The 15,076-nt window shown below is 41.5% G+C and overlaps 1 protein-coding gene and 1 pseudogene across 1 annotated transcript; both read right to left on the reverse strand.

Annotated features, from left to right (window-relative positions):
* Positions 1-860: 860 nt before the first annotated feature.
* Positions 861-4,452, reverse strand: LOC110135612 (methyl-CpG-binding domain protein 3-like 2B). Its single transcript, XM_070464779.1, has 2 exons — positions 4,273-4,452; positions 861-1,646 (listed from the first exon to the last, which is right to left on the reverse strand). Exons 1-2 carry the CDS (start codon positions 4,315-4,317, stop codon positions 1,059-1,061), a joined length of 633 nt encoding a protein of 210 aa, XP_070320880.1. The 5' UTR covers positions 4,318-4,452; the 3' UTR covers positions 861-1,058.
* A 1,892-nt stretch (positions 4,453-6,344) lies between these two features.
* LOC139034310 (centriole, cilia and spindle-associated protein pseudogene) lies at positions 6,345-9,558 on the reverse strand (annotated as a pseudogene).
* Positions 9,559-15,076: the final 5,518 nt, after the last annotated feature.

The following is a 15,076-nucleotide window of genomic DNA, read 5'->3' on the forward strand; positions in this document are numbered from 1 at the left end:
TTGGGTGGACAAGTTTCAGGGACTCTGGACCGATTTCTGGGTCAGGCAACAAGCTTGCTAGCAAGTCATTTTCAGAAGAAAATGTTTCCAAAGAACGTGTTCCTTCTTAAGAATCAAAGGCCAAAAATAATTTTTCAAAATACCCACTTAGGATATCCATGTGGTCCAGTGGTTAAAATCCACCTGCCAATGCAGGGGACAGGTCTGGGAAAATTTCACATGCTGTGGAGCAACTAAGCCCCAGTACCAGAACCACTGAAATCATGCATTTAGAGCCCATGCTCTGCAACAAGAGAAGTCACTGGAATGAGAAACCCATGCACTGCAACCAGAGAGTAGCCCCTGCTCGCCACAACTAGAGAAAGCCAACTGGCAGCAATGGAAGACTCAGTGCCCCAGAACAGCTAAAAAGAAAGTAAACAAATAACATTAAAAAAAAAATCACATTCTTTAAAAAAATACCCACTTAAGATTTAGGTAACAGACAAGGATGTAATACATAGCATAATTACTAATTGACTTACATTAAAATATCTGATTTAACATTTGGCACAAGAATGACAAAAAAAGGAGGCAACTCATGTTCAAACAAGAAGTAAAAGCCAGCTTAATCAGATTTTATAGCATTAATTTTTAATATTAGAAAATAACCTCCTTAGAATAGATTATTTCTTGTTTAAGTGAATTAATGCAAGAAAATATTATGACTAAAAACACTAAATAATTCCCCAGGCTAGATTACCTCTGTAGAATTCAGTAAAGAAATTCTGACATACAGAAATTGAGGTGTACAAAGATACGCAAAAATCTTTTCTCTTGTCACATGAAACCCAATCTCTACCATTAAAGAAAAATTATACTTTTCGTTTTTGTCCACCAAGACTTTTAATAGAGTACAAAGTTAATGTAACAAAGCATCGTAGTCCAGAAACAGGGTTGACAGTAAAAGCAGCAAGTAGAATGGAGGGCTGTAGCCCCCCACACCCCACCATGAACCACTTCCCAGGGACCACACCACTCAACTTTCTCAGGACCATCGTCTATTTTTCCTTCAGTTCTCAGGAACATTTTTTCTGGCTCCTGGCTCTCTCTGCCTCCCTGGCAAGCCTGTCTTCCCTCAAGGCCATACTCAATCTCTCCCTTGCTCTCTTCACTTTCCGAGACTGTCGACGAATATCTGCATCTTTTACTGGTTGTCTGCAGAGGGCGTGTGGGAGAAAGAGCCCCAACCGTGGGTTCAGCTCTGCCCCATCTGAAGACTGGGCAAGGATGGGCTCAGGGCTAGTGTGCAGAGACCACGCACCAGCACGGCCCAGGGATTCACCGGCACCACGCCGAGCAATGATCCCGGAAACGTTTGCGCTGTCCATGGTCCTGAAAGGTTCTCCTTCAGGGCTGTAGGCTTGGAGCCCCTGCAGTCTCTGGAATGCAAAGGCTTGCTGGGGCTTTTCCAGGGTCTCCTCGCATCGACGTCTTCTGACCACATTGCCAGGATGAGAGGTTATCCTTGTGACTGGCTTCTGGAAAATGCAGCTGGTCAGCCTCAGAGGAAGTAAACATCTGTCACGACGCCTCTGCTTGGCCCTGACTAAAAGCTCCTGTCTTCTCTTCTCCAGGTCTTCAGGCATCATATTTCTTCTGAGCCTCTTCGAAAACAAAATGAGATGTAAAATATGAATAAAATGGGGGGTGAAACAACTGCCAGTTATGGAGAATGTTCTTAACACATTTGGATAACTCCCTGAAGAAATGGGGTCTCAAATTCCTCTGTGCATCACATTTATTCAGAAGGTTGATAGAACTCAGATTTCTGGATGCCAATGCAAGAAAGTCTGGGGTGGGGACAAGAAACCAATACAATATTATAAAGTAATTAGCCTCCAATTAAAATAAATTTATATAATAGAAAAAAAAAGAAATTGCGTTTCTAAGCATTCCCAACTCCTGCTATAGCTGCTAGTACAGACACCATACTGAATCCTGGGACATTAAGCAGATAGGAGTCAAAGACAGAAAACTGCAGGTCATCACCCAGTACCAATTCCAGATTTTCATTCTTAGAGGATCTTTTCCTCTTCCCATCTCTGTCACTGTCAATCACACACATGCTGGTGTCCTTGAATCCAGCATCATCTGGACAAAGAGATCACAGGTTTCTTTGACTACCAAGACATTAAACTTTTTGATATATCTTTTTCACTTTGCTTTAAGACACACAGTCACCTGGTTTTCATTTTCCTTTAGTGCTTCATCTCCAGTGAGATCAAGTGTCTCTCAACCCTCAGATACTTTGCTCTCAAACCCAAGTCCCGCCTTCACTCAAATATTCTCCTGCTCATAAAGTAACTTAGAAAAGACATATTCTCTTCATCAGTTCAGTCACTCAGTCATGTCCGATACTCCATGACCCCATGAACTGCAGCACACTAGGCTTCCCTGTCCATCACCAACTTCCGGAGCTTGCTCAAATTCATGTCCATCGAGTGGGTGATGCCATCCAACCATCTCATTCTCTGTCGTCCCCTTCTCCTCATGCCTTCAGTCTTTCCCAGCATCAGGGTCTTTTCATAAAGTCCCTTTTTACCCCCTTCCTCCCCTCCTCCTTCTCCTCTCTCTCCTATTTCACTTAGTGATCACTGCTCTTAGAAGTTGGTCCTGCTGTCACATTTGTTCTACATCTACACCTTCTTCCAGGCAATCTCATCCATTTCCCTGGCTTCAAATATTCTTCATGAACTAGAAATGTTCACAGATTCACTAATCTGGCTTCAACCCTGAAACTCAAATATCCATCTGCCTACCCACATCAGTGATAATATTGATGACTCAGCTCACAATGACCAGGTCCCACGCTGAACCAATCATTTCTCCCAAATAATTCATCCTTATTTAAATGTCCCCTAAACTCACTAATTGGTACTAATATTCATCTACCCTTGAATGGCATTCTGGATGCCCTACCACCCTATACTCTTATACCAATTAACCATCCATTTGGCTTCCTGAATCCACTTGAAGATTCTCAACTTTTGAATTCTTGGCTACCTTTCATTTAATCTACAAAATGTCATTTCCACAGAATGACCTTTCCTGATGCCATATCAAAATTTATCTCACATTGTTTCTGTTAATTTTTAAAATGTTTGATTTATTTATGTGTAGTATTATCTACTTTTCGATTGCTTTTCTCACTAAGTTGGGTACTCAATGAAGAAAAGATAATGAGAAATTTCATAGTTCCTTGGATATAGTCACCTATTGTTTTGGCTTTTCAAGGTGCTCAGATGTCTTATTTTTAGAGATGCTATGCCGATTCCAAAAAACACTTTACAAATTTTTCTAACAAATTCACATGACTACAGTTGTAAAATAAATTAATCTCTTTTGTGCTAGAGTAAAATCAATTGTCACTGAGATTAAGACTCTTCACACTAATCTGTTTAAACTGTAAACCTCATTAGCCTACCTTTCCTTTTAAATCTCACATTTCTGTCTTCTGAAGACTTTTTTAGAAAGAAACCATAAAGTTCATTTTATTCCCATTGTTATTATTAGTACTACTCCTTGCATTAGTCAAGATATAAAGGAATGTTTGATAGGAAAATGACTTGAACTGCCTATTTATACAACAGCCATTATATGCTGAGTTGTGTACTAAAACTCACAACTTGGAATTTAACTTAACCAAGTTATTGCCCTAGATTATTTCAATCTTGTTGAGAGAAGAGGGCTATAGACTAAGAAATGTCTAATAATAGTGTTAAGTGTAATTAAGTGCTATGGTAGGCAATAAGGCCCACAGAGAGACAGAGAGTGAAAGAGGAAGGAGGAAGAGAAGTAAGGCGGGAGAATAGGAAAAATAAATTAACTACAATGATGGATGACAAAGAGATTGCGGAAGGTCTATTTGAATCAGAGAACAGAAATTTAAAGAAAAAAAAAAAGAGGAAAAAACCCCCAAACACTTTGTGGGCAAAGAATTGTCCACAGAGGAGAAAGATTTAGCTACTCTAGGGCTAAATGCTACTTTCGCTACCCAAGGATTTTGGTTAAAAAAAACCCACACTTTTCATTATCCCAGGAAAGCTTCATATACAAAACTATATAAAATCTTGAATATTTCTTAAGAAACATTAACACTTGGGAAATAACTTTCAATAAGGAATGTATCTTGTTTTAAGAACTAAATTCCTCTAACTTAGATTTTACACAAGAAAAAAAAAAAAGCATCTTAATAGACCCTCTTGCTGTCAATATGGATTCCACACTTACCAGAAGAGGCTGGCTTAGAAGTCTGTCCAGTTCAGGTTTTTCCATCTTCTAAGAGCTTCCAGAGCTTCCTCTGACCACTCCTGAGATGCATACAGATGCAGACAGCCTGTAGCTGGCTAGGAAGTGCAGTAACTTCTGCCCCGATCCTCCTTTTTATAGGGTAAGAGAGTGGACAACCCAATCAGGGGACAATCCAATCCAGAGGACACACCCTATGTCTGAAATCATAGGGATTTCAGAGAGAGAGTCTTGAGTCTTTATCCCCAAACACAAGAATTTGGGGCTATTTGTAATACTAGATTCTATTGAATAACACAAAATATTATATGAAAAATTAAACACATTTGTGAATGGGGTGTTATTTTCACTTTCAACATTTTAATGTTTCTTTTTTAATGGATACCTTCTATAAAAATAGTTCTGGACATCTCCATAAGCTAAAATTTCCACACAGCTTATGTTTTCATAGAGAAAACTACAGATTGTTGAAATGTTTATCAATAAAAGAATGTTGAAAAAATCTGTTAACAAGTCTTTGAAGTCTATATTACACAGTCATTAATAAGAACTCAATGTTCTGTACATTTACATTTCACCTAATTACTGGTAAATCTGAGATATCCTGAGCCTTTGACTGAAACAGAAAGAGTCTCTTTACTCTCTTTGTTTCAGTGATGATGATTATTCCATTTTCCCTCTATAAACTTATTACTTGCAATCTTATACAAAACATGTGCAGTTACTTTAGTGGTCAAATTCTGAATCATTTATTTAATATAGGATAATACAGTTAATTGCTTTTATCACATCTCCAAATGCTCATACCTAAGAACACTTTCAGTTCCGTTTCAACATTCCTGATTTTTCTATTGCTTTTGTCATGCATCTTAATTCTACATGTGTTTTAATCTCCATGAGATAGTTCTAGAATTGCTTTATAAGACAAAATTCATTTTTATTTATTTCTAAATTATTCTTTCCTTTTACCTTCACTTCTTCCTGCATTCCTGGTTTTCAACCTGAGATTATTTTCCTTCGGACTTCATAACTCACTCTACTAGTCTGTCTAATTTAAGACTGCTAACAATGAAACATTTCACTCTAAGTTTTTAAAATCATCTTTATTGGGGGCAATACTGATGCTGGGTATAGAATTCTGCCTTGATATGATTGTTGATCATTTTAAAAATGATGTTCTGTTGACCTCTACCTTATTTATGTTCAGGCATTCCCAGTTAGCATTTTCTTGCTTATTTAGCCTTTGTATTCCCTAAAATCTTTAATATTCACTCTGATTTTTAGACCACAGTAATAATGAGTGTAACTCATTATTGTTTCCCATGTATTTTCTTTGCTTAAAGACCTTTGAATTAATTGCTTGTGTGGGTTGATGTCTTTCACCCATTTGTAATATGCTTTGTGTATATTTTCACTGTGTTATCAATTCCTCATCAGATTCCCTCTGCTCCCTGCTTCAATCCTATCCCACTTCTCTTTTAACTCTGTCCTGGAGTTTTTCAGTAAGTATTGTTTACACTGTGCTTTGTTGGAATATATTCTCTTGAGCTGTCTTGCAGTTTTAACCCAGTCTTTTGCTGGAATCAACACCTTCATAATCATTTAAATGCTTAATTTCATTTCTAACAAAAATAAAATACATAGCTTTATTTTTATTTTATTATTTTATTTTATTTTTATCTTATTTTATTGTTTTTTTACATTTATTCATTTAATTATTTGGCTGCATTAGGTTTTATTTTTATTTTATTTTATTGTTTTTTACATTTATTTATTCATTTAATTATTTGGCTGCATCAGGTCTTAGTTGCACTCTTGCCCCCTTCACTGTGGCCTGTGGGATCCTTGTTCCCTGGTCAGGGACCGAACCTCATCCCCTGTATTAGAAGGCAGATTCTTAAACACTGGACCACTTGGGAAGTCCCCATACCTTCATTTTTAAATAAAGATAGAGTAGTTTTACAATGGGGGGGGAATTATTCCTTTTGCTACAATTAAATTCAGATAATAAAAAATAGCAACTTCCATCATATGGATTTTTTTTTTTTCAGCAGTTATTTCAATCTATATTTTAAATATCACTGGATTCTCAGTTTCAAACTTTTCAACATGAAAGGCAATTTTAAATTACCTCAGTTTCATAAGTTGTCTCAAGGAATAAGAACATGATCACAATGACATTAGTGAGAAGGAAAAAGTAGGACATCAAGTTGTTACAACTTAAAAATTTTATAGGTTCAAAAGGTCATCTTTACCCCTAAAGAGAAAGAACAAAATGAAACCCTAACCAACTAATAGCTTGGACACAGGAAGGGGACTCCTAGTCACTTCATACTGACTCATTCATTGTTCACGCACATTAAAAACACTTAAAAAAATCTTGTTCATTGGTCCTCTACTTAAAAGGGGGAAAATACTGGCCAATATCACCTTCTAGGTTCTTCCAGATCTGCATGTGGAGTTTGCAGTAGTAATTAAGGATATTAAATACAAGTCTGTGTTTTAAAGGAGAGTCTGGCTTGCTCAGGACCTTGAGGGGTCAGGTTTCTAAGGCAGTCCATCAGTGTGGACCCGAGCTACTCCCCACAGCCTCTTCCTAAGACTGTCAGCTACAACGGGAACAGAACACTGGAGCTGGTGGCTGAAACTATACATGCAGGAAGTGGTTTTAAAGGAACAGTCTCCACCACCACATTACCACAGAAATTTCATCTTTAGGTACCTGCAGTGTTTAAGGACTATAATAACAGCAAGATTCACCAGAATCACTAGCAAGGACATTTTGGACAACACACAGACCTTTCTCTTACTAAACATACATCGTAGTGACTAGGAGAGCTCTCTATATATTCACCTCAAAATAACGCACATATTTTAAGTTTTTTTTAAAGCTCATGATTCTTCAATATGAATTTGCAAAGCTTAATATTATTATGTAAGATGATATTGTGTGAAGATTTTATATGGAATGAAACATCTTTGTAGAAATCAACCATAATACTTCAAAGACCCAGAGTAAAAATATCAAGGAAATGCTCAAATGCACACCAAATACCAAATTTACATTCACACATCTCTACATGGTAAGCTGGTAAAGTACTTTTTTTCTCTCTTATCGGGTATCTAGCATTCATCCTTACTGTAGATTCCTATCTCTGCTAAATGGAAAAAATGTTTCTCAAAACCACTTTCAACCCCAAAAGCAAATGTACTGGAGAGAAGGAAACACTTCATTGAAATGCTCGCATCTACGCCCATACACACAGCAGCATCCCCTCACATTAGCTTCTACAGAAAACCTACCAGCTAGGAACCTACAAGGAATGTATTTCAACCAAAAGTCTGAACAATGTACATCATCAAGGCTTTGTTATTGGTAAGTTCCATGGAGGAGAAAAGTAGGGGTGATCCACATCTCTAATAGGTAGCTTAAAATCTGTCCCCCATCCCCAGTAAGCAAGACAATCTCAATTTACTAAGTGAAATTTTAGATTCTAAATTCTAAGTATCATTGCTAAACTCTTCTAGTAGAGACAAAACTCCACAGTGGGTGAGTGCCAAAAGACCAGATTGCAGCAAGTGACTGGTACCCCCATTAAGTGTCCTTAAAAAATCTTAATAAAAAGTGACAGTCTTTGACTCAAAAGAAACTTCAGTACTACTTTTAAACATTTCATTCGGAATGCACTTGAACTAAACTATTAATAAGTGCCTAGACAATTTAAAGAGAAAAGATGACCCTCACCCAGTCTAGATAGTTCTTAAATATCACAGTCCACATGATGAAGTGGTGCTTGAACTGAAACACAAAAAAACATTCAATTGTTTAGGAAACTACCAATGTTCTACAATACTTTCACTATACATGGTATCAACAGTAGTGTTGAAATTCACTTTTAACTTGATGTTCTTTCCCACAGCAAACTACACATAAGGAAAAGGAATCTTCTGTGGCAAGCTGGCGTGAGCTTGCCAGCTCTGGAATCTGAGAAGCTGTTCAGAACAGGAGGAAAACAGGCTTCACCTAACCTGAGCCTAGAAACTGAAGTTAAGCATCTGTCAGCCATTTAAAGGCATGTGGTGTCAGGATCTTAAAAGATTAAGATGCTTTAAAACAAAACCCTTATAAGAATATCAAAGATTTAGGGAATTCTCCTCATAAATAACCGAATGTCTATGGCTTCAGTTGTCACCCTACTCCTGAGGCGGGTGACCAGGATTCATCAAAAGAGACAATCTTTCGGAAATTCCCCAAGAAAAACCTTGCATAATCAGTTGGTTTCTTAAACCTGTGTCCAGTTTCTTTTGGTAGTTTTTGTTTTGTTCTTTTCTTTCATTTACACTTTTAGAAAGAGGTTGTCCAAGCAACTGTTCCTTCCCTCAAGCTCTGGCGGAGTAGCATCTCATATACTCTGTCATCCATGGGTTCTCTGAGGAGGCAGGCTTGACCCGCCTATTTTTCTCCACATCAGCAGAGCGAGTTCGCTGCCTCTGAGCCGCCAGCCGCCTCTTCTCCACCTGCCTTCTGCTCTTGGCTCGCAGTGCCGATTCATGGATCTCCCGCACGGGGGCAGAGGCGCAGACGTTGTGAGTTTTCTGGCTTCCTGTGTCCGTCTGTTTCTCTCCCCACCCGTAGAGGGCAAACGGGTGCTTCTGTTCTTTTATCTTAGTGGATGACCTCTGAGGGCTCTCGATGGCTCTCCTGCTTCCTCGGGCAGCTAAGGCACTTGGTGGTTGCTGAGGGTCAGGACCGCTGGCTGATTTTTCAGAGTCTCTCATCCTGATCTGTCGTTCAGGTTTCTCTTTTACATCTTTCACTGGCAGTGCTGGCGGCGCCGCGTCCTCCGCGTCGACGGCGTCCCCGGTCTCCGCGTCCCCCGCGGCCTCCACGCCCCGCTCCTCCGGCCCTACGCGCGCCTCAGGCTCCGCGGGCGGCGGCGGCGAGGCCGGGACGCACTGGGGCGCGGGGGCCCCGGTGCCCGACGACGCCGACGACGCCGAGTCGTCCGAGGCGCCGGCCTGGCCCCAGTCGTCCCAGAGCCAGGGCGCGTGCGCCTGCTCCAGCAGCCGGAGACCCAGGCGGTAGTGGCGCAGCGCACGGTAGCACGGCCCGTACTCGTCTCAGCGCGGCTCCTGGTAGCGCTTCATGTACTCGCTCTTCACGCCGCTCCCCGGGGACATGGTGCCCCGCGCCGGCCCCGAACGCCCGCCTTTCCGCGCCGCGCGGTCGCCTACGGAACCCACGACACGACACAGAGGCACGCCACACCCCTCCATCATATGGATTTATATTAGAAGTCAAAGCTCACCAAAATTCATCAGTAAGTCGGAGGGGGTGGAAAGTATGAGTGGGAAGAAATTTTGAGTTTCCTATATCTGATGTGTGTGTGTGCACTGAATCATGTCCCAGTCTTTGTGACTCCATGGACTGTACCCCTCCAGGCTCTTCTGTCCATGGAATTTTCCAGGCAAGACTACTGGAGTGGGTTGCTGATAGAGTATATCAAAACATTATGTAAACATAGAAATTCTGTCATGAAACAAAATCTAAAACTGCACTAGAAAGATGAATCAAATTCTAGGACAGAAAATCCATTAAAGAAGCTTTAAAATACTTTGTGTGAATCATTCTCACAATTGGAAACCTTATAAAATCTCTATGCAGATCAAATTTAACTTTTGAACTAGATGGGCTGTAATGTTAAAATCTCGAGAAGGAAATGGCAATCCCCTTCAGTATTCTTGCCTGGAGAATCCCATGAACAGAGCAGCCTGATAGGCTACAGCCCATAAGGTTGCAAAGAGTTGGACACAATGGATTGACTGAGCATGCATGCTTGCTAAGTGTGTGCTAAGTTCCTTCAGTTGTTTCCAACCCTTTTTGACCCTATGGACTATATCCTGCTGGGCATCTCTGTCCATGGGATTCTCCAGGCAAGAATACTGGAGTGGATTGCCATGCCCTCCTCCAGGGGATCTTCCCGACCCAGGGATCCAGCCCACATCTCCTTCGGCTCCTGCATTGCAGGCATATCCTTTACTGCTGACCTACCAGAGTTCAGAAGGAAGAAAACAATATGTTGTGCTTCATTCTGATGGGGGCTACATTTTGGAATGATAACATTAAATTTCCTTGGTTAAATAAGAGAGTTAAAAAAAGTTTCGTCCATTTGTGTTGGCTTTCCTCACTGTGTGTTCTACCAAATTTAAAATTACATAGGACATGTTGTTCTATTTCTACTGGTGTTGGCTGGAGAAAACCTTGTGTATTCTCATGGAAGTTATTTCTAAATTGTTGTAGCTGTTCAGTTGCCCAGTAATGTCTGACTCTTTGCGACCCCATGGACTGCAGTGCACCAGGCCTGCCTGTCCCTCACCATCTCCCAAAGTTTGCCCAAGTTATGTCCATTGCATCGGTGATGCCATCCAGCCATCTCATCCTCTAACATCCTCTTCTCCTTCTGCCCTTTCTATATAACATGTTATAAGTTCTGTGTGCTTTTTATAACTCTTTCCCCTCAGTTAGATTAACATCAACAGGGCCAATCAGTTCAGTTCAGTCACTAAGTCATATCTGACTCTTTGTGACCCCATGGACAGCAGCACACCAGGCCTCCCTGTCCATCACCAACTCCTGGAGCTTGCTCAGACTCATGGTCATCAAGTTGGTGATGCCATCTCATCCATTGTTGTCCCCTTCTCCTTCTGCCTTGAATCTTTCCCAGCATCAGGGTCTTCCAATGATTTGATTCTTCGCATCAGGAGGCCAAAGTATTGGAACCTTAACTTCAGCATCAGTCCTTCCAATGACTATTTGGCACTGATTTTCTTTAGAATTGACTGGTTTGATTTCCTTGCAGTCCAAGGGACTCTCAAGAGTTTTCTCCAACAAAAGCATCAATTCTTCAGCACTCAACTTTCTTTATAGTCCACCTCTCACATCTGTACATGACTACTGGAAAAGCCATAGCTTTGTCTAGTTGAACCTTTGTCAACAAAGTAATGACAACAGGGGCAATATGTCTGTTTATTTCTGGATCACAGATTTTCTTTCAGAGTTTGCACATAATGTATGCTCTATAAAATGGGAGATAAAATAATTTTCCCTCTCAACTGGGACATATTGGGGAATGAAAAGGGAAGTACAGTATTAATTATGATAGGGCAACAAGATAAATATCTGCTGAAGACAGAACTGAAGAATTAAAAATAAGGTGATAGGGACTTCCCTGGTGGTTTTTGTGGTTAAAGAATCCATGCTTCCAATGCAGGGAGTGAGGGTTTGATCCCTGGGTGGCTCAGTGATAAAGAATCTGCCTGCCATGTGGGAAACCCAGATTCAATTCCTGGTTTGGGATCCCCTGGGGAAGAGAATGGCAACCACTTCAATATTCTTGCATGGAGAATCACATGGAAAGAGGAGCCTGGAGGGCTACAGTCCATGGGGTCGCAAAGAGTTGGACACAATTGAGTGACTAACACTTTCACTTCACTGTCTTTCAGGGAGCTAAGATCCAACATGCCTCATGGCCCCAAAACCAAAAGGTAAAACAGAAGCAACATTGTTCAGTTCAGTTCAGTCCTCAGTTGTGTCTGACTCTTTGCGACCCCATGGACTGCAGCACGCCAGGCTTCCCTGTCCATCACCAACTCCTAGAGCCTATTCAAACTCACGTCCATAGAGTTGGTGATGCCATCCAGCCATCTCATCCTGTCGTCCCCTCTTCCTCCCACCTTCAATCTTTCCCAGCACCAGGGTCTTTTCCAATGAGTCAACTCTTTGCAACAGGTGGCTGAAGTACTGGAGCTTCAACTTTAGCATCAGTGCTTCTGGTGAATATTCAGGGTTGACTTCCTTTAGGATGGACTGGTTGGCTCTCCTTGCAGTCCAAGGGACTCTCAAGATTCTTCTCCAACACCACAGTTCAAAAGCAACATTGTAACAAATCCAATAAAGACTTTAAAAAGTGGTCCACATCAAAAAAAAAACTTAATAAATAAATGTAAGGTGACTGATCAGGTTTGTATTTTAAACCAATGATAGTAACTAGCTTCTTGTGATTGGGTTATAGAGAGAAAGTTTGGGATCCCCCAAAATTGCTCTTTAATTGCAGTTTATCACTTAAAAAGTGATATATTTGCATAAGTATAGTTTAGTGGATCCATTTCAAATGTTTCAGAAAGTAAAGTTTTAGTATTTGAGTAGTTTGTTATATGAAATGGTGTGGATTTGACACTGGTTAATGACCTTCAGCTCTCTGTCCTTGTCTCACATCAGCTTGGTGATGTTCCAGAATTCTGTTCTCAACTAGCCTGTGCTAGTACCATCAGCATCACCTGGGGACCTTTTAGAAATGAAAATTCTCCATCCCCATCCCAGATCCATCTGAATTTTCAAAACCCTCTAGATGACTGTGATACAGTTTACAATTGGAGATACATTTCTCCAAGGAAAGGAGGAGAGAAGGCTTCAAATAAGCTAATGGGTAGCTTCAATGGGTAGCAGTCTTGGTCCAACATTTTGTCCAAATGTCACATTCCATTTTGCATCTAAAAAGAAGGCTCAAAAGTATGTCTCAACCTCAGAAAACAATGAGACAGTGAGACTGAAGCCAAGCAGAAAAGATATTTGGGTTTATGCTCTAAACATCATGTATGGATGTGAGAGTTGGACCATAATGAAGGCTGGGTACAGAAGAATTGATGGCTTTGATTTGTGGTGCTGGAAAAGACTCTTGAAAGTCCCTTGGACTGCAAGGAGATCAAATCAGTCAATCCTAAAGGAAATCAACCGTGAATATTCACTGGAAGGACTGATACTGAAGTTGAAGTTCCAATACTTTGGCCACTTGATGTGAAGAACCGACTCATTGGAAAAGACCACTGATGCTGGGAAAGGTTGAAGGCAGGAGGAGAAAGGGGCAGCAGAGGAGGAGATGGTTGGATGGCAGCACCCACTCAACGGACATGAATCTGAACAAGCTACAGGAGCTAGCGAAGCACAGAGAAGCCTGGTGTGCTGCAGTTCATGGGGTCAGAAAGAGTCAGATACAACTTAGCGACTTAACAACAGCACAACTAGACGCCAAGGAGTGCTGACCAGCTGCATGTTCCAGAGCACAGTAACTAGAATCATCTTCTGTCCTGACAGTGAGTTCAGATGCAGTGGAGGTGAGGAGACCTTGGAGGAGCCCCAGCAAGTCTGCGGGAATAAGAGACTAAAAGGACTCCAGGGTTGTAGCCACAAAGAACTTTTATCCATTTGTATTTTACCTTACCTTTTTAAAAGGTTTTTTTGATGTGGACCATTTTTAAAGTCTTTATTGAGTTTGTTACAATATTGCTTCTGTTTTATGTTTTGAGGCTGCAAGTTGAAGATCAAGGTGTCTGCCGAGCTGGTTCCTCCTGAAGGCAGTTTGCTGGTGGTTTTTGGCATTCCTTGGCTTGCAGACTCTTCTTCCTAGTTCCTGTCTTCATCTTCACAAGGCGCTCTCCCTGGGTGTGTGTATGTGTGTGTGTCTGTGTCCAATTTTACCCCTTTAATAAGGGCCACCATCATATCAGATTAGGGGCCCAGCCTATTCCAAGTGAACTCACCTGAAACCTGAATGAATTACATCTACCATGTAATTTTCAAATAAGCTCACATTCTAAGGTGCTGGAGATTAGGACTTGGACATAATCTCTTTTAGGCAGTGGGGGACACAACTGAACCCTCAACTTGTATTTAGGCACAGAGGTCAGGCATTTGTATCCCTGGCCATTCATCAAATGTGGCTACCCCTAGGGAGGGGACATAATGTTGGACCAAGCAGCTCCCTTAAGCCTTGGAAAGTTCTGGCAAAAAGGACTCAGTTGCGAGCCCCAGTACTCTTGCCTAGAAAATCCCATGGACAGAGGAGCCTGGCAGGTTACAGTTCATGGGGTTGCAAAGAGTCAGACATGATTGAATAACTTCACTGTGAGCTCCCAGCAGACAACCTCCCTGGTAGCTTCTGAAGAGGTGGTCTGGGTGGTGCAGGCTGGTGTCAGCCAAAGTGGCCTCCTGTGAGTCTCTGACTATAACAAGGGCTTCTAGAGGTATGTGAGATTGAAGATTCTGGGTGAGTCACCTTGAGGACCCAATCCCAGGCAGAACACTCAGCTTCATGGGGTGGGAGGGTAAGACCATGCCCCAAGGGATGAATCAGCAGCACCCATTAGGTTGGAGATCCACAGCTAGAAAATCTGGATCTCATCACACAGTGTAGGCCACAACCAACACTGTCATCCATGCTGAGAGTATCACATTCCTCTTTTTTAAATATGTAGTTCAGCGCCCCATTGGGATGCTGCCTCCTGTAGGAAGTCTCCTGGATAGCCTTTTTGAAAATTTATTTATTGATTTTATTTGGGGCTGTTCTGGGTCTTCACTGCCATGTGGGCTTTCTTCTACTGTCTAGTTGCACTGTGCGTGCTTCTCATTGCGGTGGCTTCCTTTGTTGCTAAGCACCGGCTCTAGGGCGAGTGGGATCAGCAGTTGCAGCTCCTGGGCTCTAGAGTACAGGCTCAATAGTTGCAGTGCATGGGCTTAGCTGCTCTGCCCCCTGTGAGGTCTTCCTGGATCAGGGATTAAATCTGCCTCTCTTGCATTGGCAAGTGGATTCTTTACCACTGAGTCACCAGGGAAGCCCCATCACTTCCCTCCTGCAAGAACTCTGGACAGACCAAAGCTTCCATATGCTTCCTCTTGCTTGTGACAAACATCTCATCTGTCATGCTGCTCACATTTGAGTTGGAGCCAGAG

The sequence above is a fragment of the Odocoileus virginianus genome, chromosome 3 (assembly GCF_023699985.2).
Source record: "Odocoileus virginianus isolate 20LAN1187 ecotype Illinois chromosome 3, Ovbor_1.2, whole genome shotgun sequence".
NCBI lineage: Eukaryota > Metazoa > Chordata > Mammalia > Artiodactyla > Cervidae > Odocoileus > Odocoileus virginianus.